This window comes from Dipodomys ordii, unplaced genomic scaffold (genome assembly GCF_000151885.1).
Source record: "Dipodomys ordii isolate 6190 unplaced genomic scaffold, Dord_2.0 Scaffold36, whole genome shotgun sequence".
NCBI classification, from domain to species: Eukaryota; Metazoa; Chordata; class Mammalia; order Rodentia; family Heteromyidae; genus Dipodomys; species Dipodomys ordii.
The window spans coordinates 2,005,565-2,027,810 of NW_012267252.1; the positions used below are offsets into that span (position 1 = coordinate 2,005,565).

At 49.5% G+C, this 22,246-nt stretch overlaps 1 protein-coding gene across 2 annotated transcripts in view; it reads right to left on the minus strand.

Annotated features, from left to right (window-relative positions):
• The window catches only part of Crtac1 (cartilage acidic protein 1), a 141,754-nt gene that overhangs the window by 3,276 nt on the left and 116,232 nt on the right, over positions 1-22,246 (minus strand). For both annotated transcript variants that reach the window (XM_013017672.1, XM_013017673.1), the window contains 7 exons: positions 20,055-20,189; positions 16,952-17,097; positions 14,752-14,888; positions 11,148-11,230; positions 9,934-10,034; positions 9,278-9,446; positions 394-539 (listed from right to left, as the gene is read on the minus strand). In XM_013017672.1, coding sequence (XP_012873126.1) covers positions 394-539; positions 9,278-9,446; positions 9,934-10,034; positions 11,148-11,230; positions 14,752-14,888; positions 16,952-17,097; positions 20,055-20,189 — 917 coding nt within the window. The remainder of the gene's footprint in view (positions 1-393; positions 540-9,277; positions 9,447-9,933; positions 10,035-11,147; positions 11,231-14,751; positions 14,889-16,951; positions 17,098-20,054; positions 20,190-22,246) is intronic.

The following is a 22,246-nucleotide window of genomic DNA, read 5'->3' on the forward strand; positions in this document are numbered from 1 at the left end:
CCCCAAGGCCCCACACTTAGGGCATGTGAGGCCTCCCTGGAGACTTAGAAAGAACCAGGAGTCCAGGGGTCAGTTTTCAATGCTGCTCATATCTGGCTGTGTAGCTTCAGCTGGCCTTGGATGTTCTCTCTTGACCTCTGTTTTTCTCCTTTGTAAAATGGGTGGAAAGACATGTTCCCTGGCAAATCTCTGGGATTTCTATGAGAAGCAGAATGGATATGGGGGCAGGGTGGGGGAGCAGTTATACCAACTACTAATAGAGGGATCATTGTGAAGCCTGCCTTTTGCTGAGACAATTTCCATTACTGGCCTCTGCCAAGTCTACAGATTAGCCTGTGGGGGTGGTGGGTGATGCTTGTTTTTCTGACTACGAGGCCAGATGCCTTGACCCACCTCCAGTGGGGCTGAGTCCTGAGGTTTGTCCTCCTCCCGGGGGTAGAGGATCTCCAGAACTGAGTTCATCTCTTTGCTGGCCACGCTGCGGCTCACCATCTTGCCATCTGGCCACGTCACCTCCACACTGCTGGCTTCATCCCTTCCTGGGGGAGGACGGAGAGAGGTCAGGAGCAGAAAGAGAAGGATGTTAGAGTATCAGCACCAAGGTGTTTACTCATTGAATAAAAACACTAATTCACCAAAGGAGGATACTCTTAGGAGAGGAACACAAAGGCTTAATGGTAGGCGCATCTGATCAGATAAAATAAGATCTATTGAAATGAACTCCAGGAAATGGAAACGAGTTTTTTTTTTTTTTGCTTTGTTGCTGGTTTTTTTTTTTTGTCTTGTTTGTTCAAGGGGCAAAGGGTGTATAGAAATGGAGGGGCAGCTGGGTGCTGGTGGCTCATGCCTGTAATCCTAGCTACTCAGGAGGCTGAGATCTGAGGATCTCGCTTCAAAGCCAGCCTGGGCAACAAAGACCATGAGATTCCTATCTCCAATAAACCACCAGAAAACTGGAAGTGGTGCTGTAGCTCAAGTGGTAAAGCACTCGCCTTGAGCTGAAGAGCTGAGGGACAGTGCCCAGGCCCAGAGTTCAAGCCCCACGACCGACAAAAAAAAAAAAAAAGAAATGGAGGGGCAAAGGGTGAACAAATGTAGCAGTGGTACTCACTAGATACTGTTGAAAATGAACTATACAACTTGGGGGGGACGGGAGGGAAAAACCAGGAGAAAGCAAGGGAAGGTTAAGGTGACATTAACCAAAAAGAAATGTATGTTTTACCTGACTAATGTAACCTTAATCCCTCTGTATATCACCTTTATAATAACAATTTTAAAAGGTAGGGGAATAAAGTGGGGGAAAAAACCCTCATTCATGGAGCATTCTTCTAAGGGCTAGGGAAATGAATGAGACAGAGTTGAAGTTGCTCTTCCTCAGAGCAAAGCTGATCCATGGGATGTTTTGAGGAGCAAAGCCAATCCCCAGCAAGGCAGAGGCTTTCATTATATCCTGTCACTCTAGTGTCGCTGGCCAAGTGTGGCTGTTGAGTGACTTGGGACTAGAGTGACTGAGGAGCTGAATTTGAATTTTTTAAAATTTCAACAGATTTGCATTTAGCCATGCCCTGGCTAGTGCCTAGTGCATTGGATTGCACCACTGTAGAACTTAACATTTTATCCAACAGACCAAATGGTGTGAGACTGAATTTGGGATGGAAGGCTTGATTGTTATGTTGGCAAATTTTGGAAGTCTGGGGTTCAAATGTTGGCTCTACCATTTACCTGGAATGTTGGAAAGGATATGGTGGGGAGCAGATGGCTAGGAGACATGGGGCCAACTTGTTGTGTACTCCTGGCTGCGCCTCTTATATTTCTGTTGATGGAACTCTGGTAGGGACCTGATCCTCTGTTGTCCCTGCTCTCCTGGGGCTTCCTATCTCCATGTGGGAGACTCTCCCCCTCCATGACAAACCAGCCAATCATGTCAGATATTGATAAGATCCATGAGGAAAACAGAAATAGAACAATAGGGTAGAGCCCCAGAGGATGCCTTGGGGACCCTTTTGTTCAGTGATCAGTGATGACCTCTTGGGGAGGAATCCCTTGAGCTAAGCTCTAAAGACCTGGAAAAGATAGGTGGAAGGTGCTCCAAAAAGACCAGTCTGCAGAGTACAAAAGGTAACAGTGAAGCTCATGCAGCACTCGTGGTGAATCTATTTGCACACATCATCCCCAGAGCAACACACTACATACATCACTGGCAGAAAGCAGGTTGGAAAGATTTGTCAGGTGTTTAGGCATTGTCAAAGGCTGCCAGGCTCTTGCATAAGGAAGCAGGCGGGTCCCTGTGGCTAGGTCAGGCTAACAGGGATGGAAGGAGGGCTGTGCTCAGCCTACCAGTGCAGACTAGAGGTGGGCATAGTGCTGGGGTGGGGCGGGGGTGCACAGGGTCTTGGAGCCTCCCTCAAATCCATGTGCTCTCCCAAACATTTATTCCTAGGTGAATAAAATAACACATCACCCACTATTTTTTCCCCTGATATATATATATATATGTAGATACTGTTAGAAAACAAATTACACTTTCAAATGCTATTGAATTCATAATGTGTCTTGGTTATTACTATCCACCAATAGATTTGACAATGATAGCTACTGTGGGGGTGGAGGGCAGTCTGTGAAATGTTGGTGTGCAAAAAGGGTTCATGCATACTTCAGCAAAAGGGATTTGGGGCCATAGGGAAACTTTGAGGAGAATTCAGTGTAGATATCCACAGTGGGGCAAGGGCCTGCACCACAGCCTGTGGAAGGAAAGGTGCCCGTGCATCATCCTCCCCGGTCTCCAGATGTCAGCTAAGAGCTTGCCACAGTTCCCAGCTTCCTGTCCTCCCTGTGCTTGATTTCCTTTTATTCTTCCCCTTGGCCTCTTACTGGGACATTCCAGTGCTGCTGCTGCTGAGCAGGGAGTTCATGAGGGAGGACCAGCTGGAGCAGGCCGGCCCTCAGAGTCAGCGAGGTCTGCTCATGGGAGGGGTATGGAGGGCAGCTTCCTTAGTGTCCTCAAAGACTCTCTCCTCCCACATCCAGCATTCCTGGTTCTGAGTTTTTCTTTATCAAGCTGGAGGGACATCTTCAGGCTTTATCCTCCACTCCCTCTGCCTCAGGGAGGGAGGGGAATGGGCTTGGGGAGTGCCAACTGTAGGCATTTCCCTGTTTTGAAGTAGAGTGTGTGTGCATGAGTGTGTGTATGTGTGGGCACGGGGACTGTCCCTTAACCAGGATAGATTATAGGTGTGAGCCACCAGTGCCTGGCTGAAGAAGAATCTTGAAATGCAAGGGATTTGGCGTTTTTTAAGGGTAAACAGTGCTCCAATCAAGAAGCATATATAAAAAGCAAACGTTTTCTGTTAAAAAAAAAAAAAAGGGAGACAAAGGGGAAAAAAAGCAAATGTTTCTCACCTAAGCCAACAGAACAGCTTCATGAATACATTCTGCAGGCTGACTGAAGCCACAAATAACTCCAAAGAGTTGCCGAATGTTCACAGGCTGCCGCAGATTTACAGCCTGCACTGGGCTGTGCCCTCCCTCCCTCCAGATCTAGGTAGTAAGTGAGCCTGGGAAGCCATAAGAAGACCCCACCTTCGCTGCTCATTATTCTTCTGGCCTGCCCATCCTCGCTGGTCTCTATTTCTTCATCTGAAGCTGCAGGCACTGGCCCACAGCTCCAGTGCCCTGGGACAGGAGCATTGCCCCGCTCGCTGGTCACCATCCTCACTCTTAGGTATCAAGCCAAAGGGCTTCCCTTGGTAGAATGGTAGACACTTACAATGCACCCCAATCTCTAATAAGTGCTTTATGTGTTAATACAAAGGATCCTCACAATACCCCAGAGGGAGGGGCTAGTTCTGTAATATCCATATTCCAGATGGGAACATTGAGGCCTGAAGAGAATTGTCCAGGCATTCGGCAAAGGTCTGTGTGACCCCAGAGCCTGTATCTGCTGTACCCTTATTAGACTGCTCACCCTATCTCCACACCCAGCAGCTACCCAAGCATTTTGCAGAGATCTAGGATTCAGCAGTGAAAGAGAAAGACCCAGGTTTCATTCTGGAGGAAATGAATCTCATGGGGGCCATGGATATCTAATGAACTGGAAGGTGTAGCAGTCACACTGGTACTTGGTGAGAGAGGCTGGCCATTTCACTTGGGTGTTGCAGGAAGGATAAGAGTTTGTGAGACAGCTTCAGGAAGGAGGGAGCCATCCAGGCAGAAGGAACAGCCGGAGTAGAAGTGAAGAAGTTTGAGAGGGCATGTTGTATTTGAAGATGGAGACGTTCAAAGTGTGGAAAGCAAAGGGTGAAGGACAGGATTCTTGGGAGAGACTTTGGAGGCTTGTGAGGTGGGCATTTCATGCCCATTCTCTGGATGTGAACACTAAGGCTTGCTGAGGTAAAGTGACTTGCAGATGTCTAAGCTAATCTGGAACCTATGTTCCTATCCTAGGCAGGCTGATCCCGTTTTCCCAAGCTACTAGAGAGACTTCTCCAATGTTGACGAAGTTGCACAACTGAGACACTCTGAACTCCCCCACTTTGGGCTCCCCCAGCTAGGCCTGTGTACAGGGGAGGGGCCTGAAGAAGAAGGCCCATTCAATAGTAGAGACACAGGTCAGGAGGAGCAGGGAGTTGCCTTTGGCTTTTAAAGGACAAAGGCCAAGGAGAACTGTGCTTTTCACAAGAATTACCAGCAAAACAGATGGCGAGAATATAGTTGGTGGAATATTTTTGCACTTTAATAAAGCAATTTTTATGTGGGCCACTGAATTTTCCTCCCCTAAATGAGTACCAGCCGGCTTGGAGGCAGCTCTGAGTCACAGTAAACAATTAGCTGAAAGGAAGGGGTGTGGGGAGTCAAGGGGGGGTACATTGTCAATGCCAGGGGTGGGCAGCCTGAGTGGGTGACCCCAGTGGTGGCCAGCAGGGGCAAGTGGATTCATGGCGCTTGTTTGTATTTGCTGGGTTTCGTGGTGAGCTGGCTCAGCCCATTGCCATGGTGGGAGGTGGAGTGCCAGGGTGGGAGACGTGCAGGGGCAGCTCTGTGGGGGCTGGGGGCAGGCATCCAACACTGCTAGAAGCAGAGAACCTTATTTATGAAGCTGGCAGGTGGTCTGTACCCAGGAGAGGCACGGACAGGCCAGGGCAGCTGCAGAGGAACTGCAGAACGTGACCAGGGACTCCCCTGAGCAGGAGCAGGTCTGCTGTGAAGGGAGCATTATGCACAGTGGAATGGGCTCCTGGGAGGCCTGGAGGACAAAGCTAGGCCAAGGTTCTGAGTTTTTATTATGGTGCAGTGCAGCCAGGCTCCAGGGAGGGAGGTGGGGAGTGTGGGAGGGAGGAGGGGGGGGTCTAGGTCCTCTGGAGTTGCTCACACAGGTCTAGCAAAGGCCTGAAACATTCGGAGAGGCACCTGCCAGCAGGTGGTGAGTGATGCCAGACCTATGGGGGAAGAAAGGGCTGAGAAGGTAGTGGATGTGCTCACAGCCCAGTCCAGCAGGAGGAGACAGCTGGGAGGGAGGACAGATATGGATGCTCAGAGGTGAGCTGGAGCATCCTGCATGCTGACAAGAGAGGGCTTCCTGCAGCCTTTTCCTCTCAGATATGGCCTCTGGGCCCAGCCTCAGCCCACTCTCCTTGCAGCCACACAAAGCTCCAAGGCAGGCCTCCTCTCTCAGACTCATATTTTGGACCGCCCCTTTCTCACCTCAGACTTCTCAGAACTGGAAACAATCTGGCTGTCCATCAACAGGGGACTTGGGAAATAAATTATGAATGCTACCACACAGTGAAATACTTTGTGAGACTTGGAGTGATGGCCAGGATGTATTGTTAAGAGAAGGAAAATGGCAAGTTATCAGAACAAGTGGAAGAATATCAGTACAGGGGCATGAACTCCAGGTTTGTACTCTCGCTTGGCATTTTTGCTCACACCGGGTGCTCTACCACTTGAGACATACCTCTGCTTCAGCTTTTTGCTTATTAATTGGAAGTAAGAGTCTTGAGGATTTGTCTGCCTGAGCTGGGTTTGAACCTTAATTCACAGATCTGAGCCTCCTGAGTAGCTAAGGATTATAGACGTGAGCCACCAATGTCCAGCATTTTTGTTTTTTAAAAAAATCCCAAGTAGTATAAACTTATGTGTGTATGTATATATATATATATATGTATATATGTATACATATATATTGCATGTGATAAGAGCATATCAAATGCACAGACAGAACTGTGGAAGGCCAACCTGGACCTTGTATTTGAACAGTTACCCATCCTCTCCCTCCCTTTCCTAGCCTTCCACCCCCTCCCTCCCTTTCCTAGCCTTCCACCCCTTAGTCTTTTCTTCATGGTACTTGATGTCATCTTAGCATTTTATATTTTCACCTGTTTAGTATGTTCATTGTTTATTCCATGTTTTTCTTCCTCCTCCTAGAATACAAGAGTACTCAGGGCCAGGCTCTTTGTCAAGTTATTCCTGGGCACATAGCTATTCAGTAAACATGAAGAGAAGTATTGGGGGAGGGTGAGTGGGGAAATGTTTATTTTTTACTTAATATTCCAGACACAATGGTGAGATTGTGGGTGATTTTTTTCTTCCTTTTTATGATTTGCTGTACCATCTAATTTTCCTATCAATATGCATTGTTCTCACAATCAGGAGAAGCGGTTGAAAAGGCTTCTAACAATGAGTGTCAACATGGCTCCTGCAGGGTTCCTGGTTTAGGGATGCTGCCCCTGTAGCGGACAATGCTGCCTTTGGCTTTCCTGGCTCTGAAGACACCCCTCTGTTCAACTTGCCCTGGGAGACCTCAGACAGCTTGGCCTGGAGCTAGTTTCTAGGCTTGGCTCTCAGCCTTTGTACTGAACACTCCCACCTCCGAGTCTTGTCCAAGGCAGTCTGGCTCCTGAATAGTCTCAGTCGCCGGCCCTGCCTTCCAAATTCCCCTTTCCTACTTCTGTATCTGCTCTTACTTCCTTGAGAAAGCTACCTAGAGTAGAGCTAATTTCTCTTGCTCCATCCTCTCAGTGCTTCTGGCTGGTGTGGCAGTGTGTCCACATCTGCCTTGCATGATAGTTCCTGGATCCACCTTTCCTTCTACTGCGCTGTGGTGGGTCTGGAGGGTATGTCTCTGCCTCTCCCATGTTCCCCAGGCCCTGCTTCTGTCTCTCTTCCTTTCTTCAGTCTTCCCCAATACCTGGCCTTCCCCACCAGCTTCCTTTCTTCCTGCTCCACTACTGCGTTCCTTCAGCAGTCAGGAAGGCCTCATTGCACCTGCCCACCTGCCTCGCGGAGTCCCAGGCTGTTGGTCCTGCCCAGCTGTTCAGGAGAATCACTGCTGTTCTCACCTGACACCCACGGGCCTCTCTTTGAGAGCTGTCTTCCTCCAAATGCCCTTCTGAGGGGAGCTCTGATTTGTCAGAGGATCCTGGCGGGGCACTCCTTGGATAGTTTGAGCTAGAGTTTAAACCAAGAATAAATCCCATGGCCTTGCAAAATGGCAAGAGATGGTACCAGGAGAGCTCCAGCCGGGTGAACATCTCCTGAGTGAAAGAGCACCCTGGATCATTCCAAGTGACCCAGCCAGGTTGCCCAGTTGAGGAAATAGTTCTGTTGGCAGGGGAAGGTTCTGGATAGAGGGATCCAGAAGAGCACATAATGCACACCACTAAATAGCCCAGGCAGCCCAGGGGATGTGGGACAAACAACCTGAACTACTGTCTTGGTCTCACCACTGATTTTCTCTGCAAGCCTCAATTTCCTTTTCTGTCCAATGGTGTAGAGTGTGATATCCAGCCTGACATCTGGATGAACATGCTACGTATAGACCCTGAAAGCCACCTTGGTACTTGGATGGCCTCCCTTGGGTCTCTGGTAACTGAGGGGAGGTGGATCTCTAGGAAGAAAGACAAGCTGAAAGAGCAGCTATTGGGGAGATGTTAGGATTGGTGTTGTAGCAAGTCAGGAACTCAGACTACAGTGGCCACAGCTCTCCCTACCTTCTGTAGGTGTAATCTGAGGCAATTACATCACTCAAGCATCAGTGCCTGACATGGCCTGTGAAGTGTGGATTATATCTAATTCATAGTTATAGTAAAAATGGATAGAATATCATCTATGCAAAGCACTTACCCGGGCCTGGCACTTATTAAGTGCTCTATAAATACTTTCTACTGCTATTTTGTAAGAAGACTGTATTTAAAAGCTTCTGTACCTTTAGGGCCAGTATGGGCAGTGGCTGTCTGAGGAGGGATAGCTGTCCCAAACTCAGGCCAACCCTCTAGGTATAAGAGCTTTAGAACATGCTCATATAACAAGGCCCTGGGTCCCTTAAATACTTATTGCTGCCTTTTCAGAATACACAATTACTGTGTGTTCCCAATAAAATTTAGAACACACACACACACACACATATGGGAGAAAATAAAAACCACCCCCTTGAGCAGGGCTGGGTTTGAATCCCAGCATTGCTATCTAGCTACCATGTGGCTCTAGGCATAGCTCATTCATCAAGCCTGATCTTTACTTTTCCTACTTGTAAAATGGAGATGATAGTGCTCATCCAGGGTAGTCATGAGGACCAGTGAAATAACAAGAATAAAAATGCCCAGCCCTGGGAGTGGTTCAACTGGTCAAGAGCCTGCTTAATACTAAGTATAAGGCCCTGAGTTCAAATCGTAGAGCTGCCAAAAGAATTGCCAGCACTGTGCCCATAGTAATGAGTTCACACTTACTTTAATTCCTTTGTTTTATTTCTAGGCACATATAATGTGTGCATAATATTAACACCGCTATAGGTTTATTAATTGGAGCACATATGCCTAATCTTTTTATATTAAAATCATCTCACTTCATGAGGTGCCAACATATGGGAAGGTATCTGGAGTGAAGTGAGGAATGGTCAATTCAATTGCTTTCTGAGCTTTTGTGTTTTAGTAATGAAACTTCTGACTTCCTGCCCTCATGCTTCTGAGACTTTTTTTCCTATTAGAACTCTATGAACTAGGTATAATCCACACTTCACAGGTCACATCAGGACACAGAGGCCCTGGGGCAGGGACTCCTACAAGCCAGGGTCTGGAATCCTAGCCAGTTTTTCCAACGCCCTTTCCCTTGAGCTTGGGTTCATCAGAGCAAGCAGGCCTTGACTTCATAGCAGGTGTCCACCGTGCTGGCACAGTGAAAGGGTGTCCGGAAGATGCTTTGGCTGTGGGTCGTGGAGTCACACACGGGCTACAGGGTTCAGTTTCAGGACCCACTCACTGTTTCCCCCTGAGCCCCTACTCACCCAGGCCGAAGTGCGCCACAGGCTCCATCTCACACAGGTATCCTGAACCCCCATCGATGATCCTCAGGTGGGCCCCACTTTTCTTGGTGTAGAGCACTACCTTGGCCCCCCTGGCAAAGGCCCCAAACCGAGAGCGTGGTACCACTCGCAGCCAGTTGTTGCTGAAGCCCTGCAGGTAGGGAAAAGGATGGGCATCAGCGAGGTGTGTGGGCAGAGCAGGAAGCAGGGATGCTGGGAGGGAAGAGGGAAGAGAGGAGAGCAGAGGAAGGAGAGGAAAGAAAGAGAAAGAAGAGGAGGAAGAGGTGGAGGAGGAGAGCAGGGGCAGAGGAAGAAGAGATAAAGAGGAAGCTGGACAAGAAAGATGAACACCGCAAGGGAAAATTGCTGAAAGGAAGAGGGAAAAGCCAAGAGGCTGAAAAAGAACAGTTTTGGCAGAGAAATGCGGGAGGAAGGCAGAGGGGCCAAGGACTTCTCCCAGAAGGCAGCCTTTCCTGAGGTTTACTGTACTACAAGGAATTTACTTGCTCCTAGGCAGCTGGATTTCCATTTCCTACAATGCTGACCAGCAAGCATCCTAGGCTTCTATGCCCTCATCAACCCTTGGTCCCAGGGAGCATACGGGCTGGGAGCTACAGAATCCTGAGGTCCAGGCATACCTGATTTCCCCGGAAGACGGACAGTGGCTGAGCCATAGATTCTCCATGGGACAAGATGAGGTCCAGCATCCCATCTCCATCAAAATCTGTCACCACGCCTCCTAGAAACAACACAGATTTCACCTTTGGCCACCAGCCAGCAGAGCCAGGGAACAGGGACTCTCAGGCAAGTGCAGTGACCACAGCCCTGTGCAGTGATCACAGTGACCTCAGGCCTGGAGTTTATGGAACAAGAGTTCCCTTTCTTACCATGGGTGTGTCACAGGAAGCATGGGTGTAAGTAACCTAACCACTGGTCTTTCTGTTAGGGATTGAATAATATACCATAATATAGGTTTGTTGTTGTTGTTGCAATTTATCAAGTGTTTGCACATATACTTTCTCTGTGTGGTCCTCTTTCTTTTCCCTTCCTTCCTTCCTTCCTTCCTTCCTTCCTTCCTTCCTTCCTTCCTTCCTTCCTTCCTTCCTTCCTCTCTCCCTTCTTCCCTCCCTCCCTCTCTCCCCCCCCTCTCTTTTTCTTTCTTTTTTTTGCTGGTCCTTGGGCTTGAATTCTGGGCCTGGGCACTGTCTCTGCTCAAGGTGAGCACTCTACCACTTAAGCCACAGTGCCACTTCTGGCTTTTTTGAGTAGTTTATTGGAGAGAGTCTCACGGAGTTTCCTGCTCGGGCTGGGTTCAAATCACAACCCTCACATCTCAGCCTCCTGAGTAGTTAGGATTACAGGCGTGAGCCACTGGTGCCTAGCCTGTCTGGTCCTCTTTACAACTCAGAAAGGTATTATGGGTCAGACAAGCCTCATTTTATTCAAAACAAGACTCAGAAAATGTGGCCTCGGCAGACCTGGGTGTTGGGTTTGAATGCTCTTTGTCTGACACCAAGCTGAATGCCAGGAGGTGATGGGTTAGATGCAGGACCCCTGCTGGAGAGAAGTGTTGCATCCTCTGCTTTTTTTTATTCCCACCCTTTAACACAACGAATAAAGCTGCTGGCCACAGATCCACAGAGGAAGAAGGCACCATACCTCTTCTGCCTTCTGCCTGGCAGTGCCCAGGCTCATTCCTCTACTCTCCTACCCCTGCCCTTGGGTGTCAGCCCTCACTGTGGCAGCGACAGGAGGAGCCCTTCAAAGAAATGGCTGCCCTGCCCCTCCTATGCTTATCCCAGGGTATGGACAGACAGAGACAAGACTGAGCCCAAGTGCCCAGGGGTCTTACCTGTGCCCCTGCCCTCAGGCTCCAGAGCATCACCTGGATTGAGTTCCTCGATGAGGGGATCTCCGTGCTCCCTGCGGATGACTCTGCAGAGAGACAGACTTGTTCTGATGAGGTCCCCACAGGGCCCCTAGACCTGGAGGCCAAGTCATTCCATTCTGTCCCCTGGGTAGCCACAGGTGCCTGTACAAGCTGCCACCTGGATGCCCATGAGCCTCTCTGATGGTTCTCTTCTTAGGTTTTAATTTATGTTGGTAAATATTGATTTTTCCTTCTCTAATGGATGAATTATAGACAGCCTGGGGAAGGGCAGCTGACGGATGGAGAAGGGCCGGGGCACAACTACCTTCAACTCACCTTCACTCTCCTTTGAGAGGCCCTGGCATTCTCGGTCCTGGAAATGGTCCCCAGCTCAAGCCCATCCAGTTTTCCCTCCTCAGGCCCTCCCTGGCTGACCATCCTTCTGGCAGCCATCCCTGCCTCCTTTATTGCCTTTCTGGCCTTTATCGCTTTCTGCCTGTATTAGCACTGTGGAAGAATGCATCTTATCTCCTGGCTGGTGTGTGAGCTCTCTGCCGGCTGGCCCTTGGTATTATTCATCTTTGCATCTCTGGCAGCATCTAACACAGTGCCTGGTTTTCAGATGCTTCCAAGCACATGTCGGGATGCAAGGGTTGAATGCCGGAGGAGACCAGCAGGAAGAAGGGCTTCCTTTGGGCGGCACAGGTTCTTCCCATGTTGAACTTCCAATTTTTGCCTCACAAATTTGTTTCAGAGACGTCTGCGTTCACTAGCCTGTCTTTCTCCGTGTACGGCGCAATGCGAACAATGGTGTGAGCCTTCCTCCCTGGCTTTTTTCAGTATATCCAGGCATGGTTGCTCTGCTCTCCCTCCCACCCTCCTTCACCCCCTGCCATGTGGAGCAATGCAAGGAGACTGGGCAGAAGGAAGCTGCTTTTCTCTCTACTACCCTGTCAGCCAGAACCAGAGAGGACCAATGGAGGCTGCAGTGGGTCATGGCTTTTGGGAGATGACCCAGGGTCCACTGAGCTGGCGCAGAGAGCTAAAAGACCATCATCAGGTGCCTGCAGGTGGGGAAAGCATGCTCTGTCCACAGGGACATCTCTGATGAGCATACATATGTCTCTGGTTAGCGCCCTGTGTACCTAGAAGACTTGGGTCTAAATGTGCGCAGGTATGTGCATACCTGCAGATGTATGGTATGGTGCTGCAGCCTGCTGACATACCCACATTGTGTCCTTATCACTTGTATTCTGGCTGGCTCTGCAGCAGCTGGGAAGCCATCACTTAGATCAGGTAACAATATAGTTAAAGATTCCTAATAATAAAGCCAGCAGTTCCACCATGTTAATTCATTCAGAAAACAAATTCTTCTATGACATCTTCCATATGCCTGTCTTGATAGGGGTCTGGGAGTACAGTGAGCATGGTGAAGGGGAGGGGGAACAGCTCAGAGTCCAGGCCAGCAGAAAGTTATCACACACAGGGCTGAGGGTGGCGGAGGGGGCGGTGGGGTGGGTGGGGGGAGGATGGGGGTGGGGTGGGGGGGTTACAGAACTGGGCAAGGTCACCCAGCCTGGGGCAATCCTGGAAGTCTTTTCAGAGGAAGTCTGGCTGAGACCTGTGTGGTGGTGCTGCTCAGATTAAGAGTGAGGACTAGGTCCTGGAAGGCATGGACAGCAGGAGGGACCAGGCTTTAGAACTGAAAGAAGCTTGGGATGTCTGGTGCTCAAGTGTAGTCACCTCATTTGAAAGGGTGGTAGATGACTAGGGGTGTGGTCTGATTTGCATTTCCACAGGTTGTTTGCAGGATCAAGAAGAGGGAGAGGGCAAGAAGCCAATGAGAGCCACGGAATTGTGGGAGAGAGTGGAGACCAGATCAGAAGCATGCTTAGGTGCAGAAGTTGGAGGAGTCTCCACTATGCCTGGAAGTTTCCGCAATGCCCTTTGTTTTCTTGTGATCCCTCTTTAGATCCCTTTCACTGGCTTGGGTGACACATGTCCTTTGGTATTATTAAAGTATCTGCAGGCTTAAGCACAGAATACTTCGGGTGAGTGTCCAAGATGGAACCTGGCCCCAAGGGGCCTGATGATCTGCTCACTGACAGGTGAAAGGCTTGTGCAGTGAGGGACCGGTGGGGGTTAAACTTTCAGAGCTGCCAGCTGAATGGCAGTTCCTAGAGCAGCCCCTGAGCTGTGTGATCAGGACCTGGCCATCTGCCACAGGGACTTGAGCCCAGCCCCAAGCTTAGTCAGTGGCTTCTGCTACCCCTGCATGGAAACAAACACCACTCTATGGGTTGGCCACGTAGTGACAATCCACTGACAGCCCAAGGCGGAGCCGGCCCAGCTTGGTTGGCAGGGATGGCTGGGAAGGTGAAGCAGGCTGGAAGGGTGGGCAGGGAGGGAGGTGTCTGGGCTCTTGGGCCACAGAGATCAGAGCACTAGACCCCTCAGTGCTCAGGGGTCCTGGCAAGTGACACTTGATTAGCCAGAGAAGGAAGGCAGTGTCTCTGTTAACGAGCAATTGATCTTCTGCAATTAATCTGGAAGTTGTGAATAAGCTTTTTGCAAGGTACCTAATTAGTAAATCTGGTGCCTTCGGGGGGTGATTACATCTAGTCAGGATTGATGCCTGGTTAATAATTATATTTTAAAACATGCTTAGTCACAGCTCACACTTTTTATTAACAGTTGTACCTCCCTCCCAAAAAAGGAAAGGGTAGGGATGTGGGGGGGCAAGCAGGTGGTCTGACCCATTTCCTGGTTCCAAGACCTTTGGCTGACCTTCCTGTACAGATGGCCTGAGCCTCAGTAGCATGTATAAGTAGCATGTATAGTGACATCTCGGGCCATTTGGTCCTGAGGTTTGTCCTCGGCAATGGGTCTAAAATTTCAATGTGGTAAGAATCTCCTGGTGCCTGCTGGCCTTGTAAGAGAACGGGTGTCGAGGCCTTAGCCCTCGAAAGTTGACCCTGGAGATCAGGGCTAGGCTCTGGGGTTCTATGTTCAGAGATTCTGGTGGTCCTCTGGAGGAATATTACTCAGAAATTCCAACCTTTCTCCTTAACGGGATACTCTGTCTGCTTTGGAAACTTCTCTGCCATTAACAGTCTCCTCTAGCATCTCCAAGGATACTTTGTAGAGCCCCAATCTCAGTAGCAACATCTCTGGAAGACGTATCCTGTGGTCAAATCTATTTGGAACACTCCATCCATCTTTCGGAAAGTTGCAATACTGTGGTCTTGTTACAGGTTCTTGGAAGTCACTGGTAAATAAACCTGTCTGTCTGCTTAACTCAAATTTATCCAGACTCAGAGGTTGACTCTGATCCCTTCAGTGGCTGCAGGAGTTTCTCTCTAGTGGAGCTTGAGGTGAGGTATGCTCTGGGCTTTGTTCCTATGCCCGTTTTCTGGCCACAGTGAGGGGCTGGTGCCTTACCCTCCATTTCTATGGGCTATTGCTTGGCCTCTGACATACCCTCTGGTCTGTTTCTACACTAGGGACTCTTCCCTCTGGGGACTGACTCCCCAGCCTTTGGAACCCTCCCTCTGATTCCAAGCCTCCACCCGCCTGTATTCCCTACCGGAAGAGGCGGTTGGCTGAAGAGCTGCGGGAGGCAATGTTGTTGAAGAAGATCTCCAGCTCCTGGTCATTGTCAAAGTCAGCAGCGATGACTGTGCGAACAGGGGAGGGCATGGAGAACTTGGGGGAAGCTATGTCCTGGAGGAGAGAAGACTGGGAGTCAGTGGACAGAAAAGTGGGCAAGCAAGAACCTATACTCCTCCTTCTGTGTGTGTGGTTACAGAGTCCCAACACCTCTGTAACTTCCACTGTAACGCACTTGGGGTGACCTGGGCTACCATGTGGACCTCAGACTGTTCATTAGGGAAATAAGGAGGAAATAAGGAGGAAGAAGCCATAGCTCATGCTAGTGAATTCTTAGATGGTCCTTGGTCTGGATCAGACTCAGCTCTGCTGTTAGTGTCCTGAGCTAAACAGGATCAGAGATCCCATCTTAAACATGGGGATTGCTTCTAGTTTCAGCTAATGATGGGGCCTGAAACTAAGATTTCTGATTCCAGGTTCCTCTTACATAGCCATATAGAAACTGGGAAGTATCAGAAAACTGCCTGTATACATTTGAGTCCAGGCTTCATTGCTATCTAGTTATGTGACCTTAGTGAAATTACTTAATCTTTCAGACCTCACTTTTCTCATCAGCAACAGAGGATGATAATAGCTGTCTGGGCTGTGAGGACTGCATGCCAGATGCTGGGCACAGAGGGAGCAAGAGACAGATCATTGGCAACTATACTGCCCTGACCTCCCCATCAGCACCATGGAAGCTAACTGTGCCTTTAACTGCCACTACTATCTTGTGCTTTTTCTTGGGACTCTTGAGGATTTTTTTTTTTTTTTGGTGGAAGAAGTTTCAGGATCAGCTGTATCTGTCCAGGACTCATGGGGAGACTTCCAGACCTGAGGTAGCTCAGCTGGAACCTCTAAGTGCTGGTAGAGTCCTAGAAGGGTCTGGCAAAGGGCCCTGGGTATGGTATTTGCCTCTGAAGCAAGACAAGAACTGCACAGGAAGACCGTACGTTTCTGAGCAGAATATCCTCATTGTAGATGGGCTGTCCAAACCCCAGGCCAATGTAGACAGGGAAGTTCCTACCTCTGGGAAGTTCCCTGCCTCTGCCTCCTCCTACAGCTGCCCTGTTAGCTACAGGAAGGAGCTAGCCTAGACATCTGGCAAGCTAAGTGGAGGCCAGAGAGGGAGGTGGCTCCCATCAGCACAGTAATAAGGTTGGCTCCAAGCTGATCAGCCTGGTCAGGGTGGGCTGAGCAGGGCCTTAAGAGCTGGAGACCCGAGGATCTCTAACTCGTTATTATTCTATCGATCCTATAAAAATGGAAACCGACATAGCCCCCTTGGGTTTTCTCTACTGGATGCCTGGGCCTCCAAGATAACATACATAAAGCTCTTAGCATGGTTCCTGGCACATTCAAGGTACTTGATAAATGGAACATATATTATTATTATTACTGTTCCTGTGAGCTCTGTTCAGGGCCCTCCGAAGGCCAACGAGTAAATACTTTAGCCTCAGTGAACTGACATTTGGGGTCAGATGCTTCTTTGCAGTGGGAACTGTCCAGTGCATTGTGGGATATTCAGCAGTGTCCTCAGTGAACTGACATTTGGGGTCAGATGCTTCTTTGCAGTGGGAACTGTCCAGTGCATTGTGGGATATTCAGCAGTGTCTGTGGCCTCTGTCTACTCAATGCCAATGGTGTCCCAGTTATGGGAGGTAAGGAGAAAGCTAATTCTATTGAGAACTTGGGTTCAAACAAAAATTGAATGAAGATGGAAATCATCTTGGATCTCAGGATCACTGGCCCTGAAGTCTGAGAACCCTTTACACCTGGGTTTTAGCCTCAACATGGAGAGAGCCCAAGGTGGCACCCGAGGTGGCAGAGGAGCTTGGAGTGGGGCCTCTCCCCAGTCATCGCTTGGAACCATCTTGAAACAATGACCTCCATGCAGGGAATGCAATCTACCTAACCTGGGATCCCACCATCCCTAGAGGTGATGGGCTCTGACAGCGTTCTGAGAGCCCACTGCTCTGGGCCTGATCATCGTGTTCAGGGAGCCAGGCTGGAGTCCATGGCCTTCTTCATTGTGATGCCACCCCTGTTCTGGAGAGACCCAAAGCAGGTCCTATGACATGGAGAGGCCAAACTGCTGAGCCTGGTAGGGACAGGTGGGAACCAAAGCCCCTTCTTACCCGAAAGCGGACCTTCCCATGAGCGCTCATCTGCAGATAGAGGCGGTGGGGGCCGTTCCAGTTGCCATAGACGATGTCCACTTTGCCGTCACGATTGAAGTCGGCCAGGGCGACACCTCGCCCGTGCTGGTGGGGGTCATCCACACCTGAGGTGGAGGAGCAGGAGCCTCATGTGTATGGAGTATGCATATACTCTGCAAACACTCATCTTGAGCAGAAGGGAGGGTGACCCTGGGGCTGTCCTCACCCTCCTGGGGAGACAGACACAGCTGTATCCCAGATGTTCTCCACAGAGGCAGGAAGTGGCATGGCTATATATGAATTAACCAGAGGAACCAGGCTGTGTGCTTGGTAAGACACTATTTGTTTGGGGTGGCAAGGACTGGGGAAAGCAGAATGGTGGAAATTCTGGGGGAACAAACCCTTTCTCAGGCAGGCCCATGTAGCTATGGGAGACCTGAAGTTGACTATATTATTCTTATTTAAATCTCCCCAGTGCTCTGTCCAGTTCTAGTTCTTTCTGAAGGTCTAGAAGGCCCTGCTTGACTGTGCCGTAGGGGTCACCGATCCCTTTATCCATTCCTTCTGCTTATCTGTGCTTCTTCCAGGCCTGAAATGGACCAGCCTCTTTCCAGTGGCTCGGCCTTTGCTCAAGCTGTTCTGTCTTCTAGGATGCTTCCCCAGTGCAAGGGTTACTGAGATCCTTGTTTGTCTGCTCTGAGGGAAGCCTTCCCTGACAATGGCATCTAACATAGCTGGTTCCCATTCTGCCTTCTGCTCCCACCCAGCTCCTGTTTGTCTAATGGTGCCGAGCACAAGTGAGGTTAGGTCCCTTTCCTGTGTCCTTGTTCAGGGTCCAGATGCTCCCTGAGGTCAGCCCTGTGCACACAGAGGACGACCTCAGGGCCTGTGGTTGCCTGGGAGTTTTCAGTAAGTACTTGCTGAATGAATGAAGAGACATAAATAATTTGACAGCAGGCAGACTGGGGATGTTGCTGACAGCAGAAGAAATACTGCGGCCATGACAGAGAAACCCTCGGTGTTCCTACGAGAGCAGGAAGGGAAGCCTGTGTCCAATGTCACCGCTTATACCATGATGAGCCAACCCTGGGGGGAGACAGAGGGCCTCTGTCCTGAGTGACGGCCTGGCCTGAGTGTCTACGGCAAACTTTCCCTGCTCTCCAGGCCAAGCACAGAACTGGGCAAATATGAGCTTCCAAAATGGTAGGCTGAGACCCCCAAGGCACGGCTGTGCTGTAAATATTGATCCTGAGGGTGGGGATGAGGAGAAGGTAGTGGTGGGGTCTCCCTAAATATTTTGGAGACCAGTGTCTTGTGAGGGAAGGGAAGGGCCTGGAGAAAGTCAGTGAGGTCCAGGGCTTGAGAAAGAGGGTTTGCAGAGGACGGAAGGCATCCTCTGATTCCTAGGATTGATACCCCATTAATTCTCAGCAAACTCCCCAGGCTGAGTGTCGGTGGCCTTCTGTGTTGGCCCATTTCTCTCCTATCTATGAGGCACCTTGACAGGGAGCTGGTTCCCTTTCACGGGACGAAGCGGTGCCAGGCTGCATTTCATGGCAGCATCTGTTTGGGTGATGAATGCCCCCTTGACATGTCTTGTTAAACCCCTGCAATCGTTCTGACTTTCAATTATGGGCCTCGCACCTTGCTTCTCTCCTCCTGCCTGATACCTTCTCCCCCTCCAACTTATTTGCTCACCTCTGCTTCTACCTTCATACCCTATCAAATCCCTTCTCCCCCCGACCCCATCCTCTTCCCTTTGCTCAGTAATTTTTCAGCAGTGAGGATGTTTGTTGAGGAAGAAGGCAGACAGACAGAGGGCAGGACAGGAAGGGCAGGACAGGAAACTGACTCTCCTATCTCTCCTAGGGAAGGAGAAGACATGCAAACATGGGGAGGAGGGCCGAGAGGCTACAAGATAGGGGTGCATAGGTGTTCAGGGCCAAGAGTCTCCCCTCATGGAGACTTCTGAGTAGGAATCTGGGGGAGGAGAGATCTCAAAGTAGACAGAAGAGAGGGCACATATTCAGGGTTTTGATATTGTTTGGGCACTAGCTAGATCCATGGGTGTAGATCCCTGCCACCGTGTCCCTGTAGATAAGATGGAAACATAACTAAACCTCCCCTTCATTTGTGAGGTGGAGGGTGAGGAATGGGTATGAAGAAACAGGTTGAAGGGCAGACATCATAGCCACACACATTATTAAGTGTCCATTCTGGAATATGGCAATGCTTACTGGGTGACCTTGGTGCCAGGTATTGTGTCAAGACTGAGTAGCCCGGGGCTGGGAATGTGGCTTAGTGGTAGAGTGCTCGCCTTGCATGCATGAAGCCCTGGGTTCCATTCCTCAGTACCACGTACACAGAAAAAGCCAGAAGTGGCACTGTGGCTCAAGTGGTAGAGGAAAAGAAGCTTAGGGACAGTGCACAGGCCCTGAATTCAAGCCCTAGGACTGAGTGGCAGGGGTGCAGGGGGCTGTGGGGTCACACAGGAGAACAAGCCAGTCTCTGTCAGGAGGCACAGATGGAGTTGGGAAAGTCTTCATTAGAGGAGCCATTTGGGTTGAGTGTTAAGGATACAGACAAAGAAGAGAGAGGCCAGTCCAGCAGAGGGAATGGCAGGTATAAAGGTCCTGAGGTTGGTGGGGTGAGGTTGGTGGGAGGAAGGGGAGCAGAGCTGGGAGCATCAGAAGTGTAGATTTGTATCCTTCCTCTTATCATCACTGGTGGTGCATCTGCCTATTTCCAAAATCTCAGAGCCTTGTCTTTGTGTGGAGTGGTCTTAGCCTTATTCAGGTCAATATCCCTAGTTCCAGGCACCGGCTTGTCACTTAGAAGAGGCTCCCTAAGTGACTGCTGAAACGAATGGTTGAGAGAAAAGGTGGATGGTTCAAGATGGGAAGAGGGGAACCGCGGATGTGACACCTAGCAAGCTCTGAGGGTCCTGGGCTGATGCTGGCTGCTGGCAGATGGCAGTACTAAGGATCTCAGGACCATGTGGGAGTGCGCTGAGCTATACGCTGAGCTCCCTGAGCTGTGGGGCTGGGCCGGTGGGGCACGGGGCAGGGGTGTACCCACTCACCGGCACTGGCCGCTGCATCCACGAAGGTGCCATTGCCCTGGTTATGGAAGAGGAAGTTGGGCCCATTCTCGTTGTCACAGAAGATATCTGAGGCGCTGTTGCTGAGGATGGGGCCCACGCTGACTCCCCGGCCCGCTAGGGAAAAAAGTAAAACCACGGTGAGCCCCACAAGAGCAGCTCCAGCCCCACCTAGAGATGGGCTGCTTCTGAGGTCTGGGAGAGCTGCAGTGCTGGTGCCTAAGAAAGGGAATGTGGGGGAGAAGGATTTTGACCTTCTGGATGATTCCCTGAGCCAGGCCTGGGCTCCCAGCCCCCAATAAAGCACTGTTTGCCAAAGGCTTCATTCCATGCTGCTAGGAACATAGTCCTTCTCCCCCACCTCAACGTGCCAGAGCCGCTGTCTTCAGTAACCTGAAACCCAGCTCTACCTAGTCGAATCTGGTCAACTCATAGATCCCTTACTAACCCTCCATTCACTCCTACTCCAAGTCCCAAACACAGTGGGGGTGTTCCTGCTTTAAGAAACCACAGGAGTATCCAGACATGGTGATGCATACCTGTAATCTCTACTACTGGGGAAGCAAAGGCAGGGGGATCATGAGTTCCAGGTCAGCCCAGGCAAAGTCAATGTAACTCTATCACAAAACCAAAGTGAAACAAAAGGACTGGAAGCATAGCTTAAATAGTAAAGTGTTTTCTAGTATGCACGAGGCTTGGATCAATCCCCAGTAACTTCCCCCGTGCCACGCATGCACACATAAAAAATGTGCAAGGCCAGATGCCAGCGGCTCACGCCTGTCATTCTAGCTACTCAGGAAGCTGAGATCTGAGAATCAGAGTTTGATGTCAGGCTGGGAAAATAAATTAACCATCAAAAAGCTGGAAGTGGAGCTGTGTGGCTCAAGTGGTAGAGCACCAGTCCTACGCAGAAAAAAAACTAAAGGACAGTGCCTTGGACCTTGTTCAAGGCCAAGTACCGGCATGTACATGTGTGTCACACATACACACACAAAATTTACAAAAAAATAGTACCTCAGGCTATATAGGTTCAAGGGTGCTTATTTGCTTTGTTTGATGTAGTAAGCAATTATGTCCATCAATAGTCAACTAGTCGAATGGATTACGGTGGTTCCATGTGGTGGATCACTCTGCAGCTACTAAAAAGACAGCATAGATCCATATGCATTGACTTGGAGGAGTGCCTGCGGTATATTGTTAAAAGAAAAAGCAATTTGGCAAGTAATGGTATTGTGTGATCTTACTTTTATTAAAAAAACAGAGAATGCCATGAAATTTCTGAGTATACATGTTTGTGCAAGCTTGTTCAAGTCTGGAGCAAAGTTGAATTGAGGAGCTCCTTGCTGGCTCTCTAGATGGGAAGGAGAGATGGTAGTTAGCCTTCCCGTTGAATGTCTTTGTATTGTTTGTTTGACTTGTTGCAATAGTAATTTCTTTTTAAATCCATGAAGAAAGAGAGAGAGAGAGAGAAAGAGAATATGTGTGCATGTTGTGTGTGTATATATTTGTGCTGGTACTGGAGCTTGAACTTGGGGCTCTTTTGTTCACCCTTAGCTTTACCACTCAAGGGCGGGCACTCTACCATTTGAGCCACACTCCAACTTCTGGCCTATTGGTGGTTAATTGAAGATGACTCTGTTGGATTTATCTGCCTAGATTGGCTTTGAGCCATGATCCTCAGATCTCAGCCACCTGAGTAGTTAGGATTAGTGGTGTGAGTCACTAGTTTGTGTGTGTGTGTGTGTGTGTGTGTGTGTGTATGCATGCACGTGTGCACATGCACACACACACAAATCAAGCCAGCTGTACATTAGACTTTGAAGTTTCAAAGATCAAATTTTAGCTCCTCATATAAAAAATGAATCTTACAATGTCCTGAACAAACCACCCCTAACTTCTGGGTTTCAAATAAAGACTCAAAATCTTTGCTCAGCCATGCCCTCAAATGGTAAAAACACATGCATAAATCAGCATGACAGAATGTGACATGGAGTATAGTTCCAGTTGGCAGTTTATGTTACTCTTTGAGTCTCAGTTTCCTTGTCTGTTAAATGGGGATGGTGTAATCTGGTTGGTTCTACTCCAGAGATTTTCAGAGGACCAAATGAAGTGAGATCTGCCTGGTAGAATGGGGACTGTCAAAGAGACAAAAGATGACAAGTGACCATGAGAAA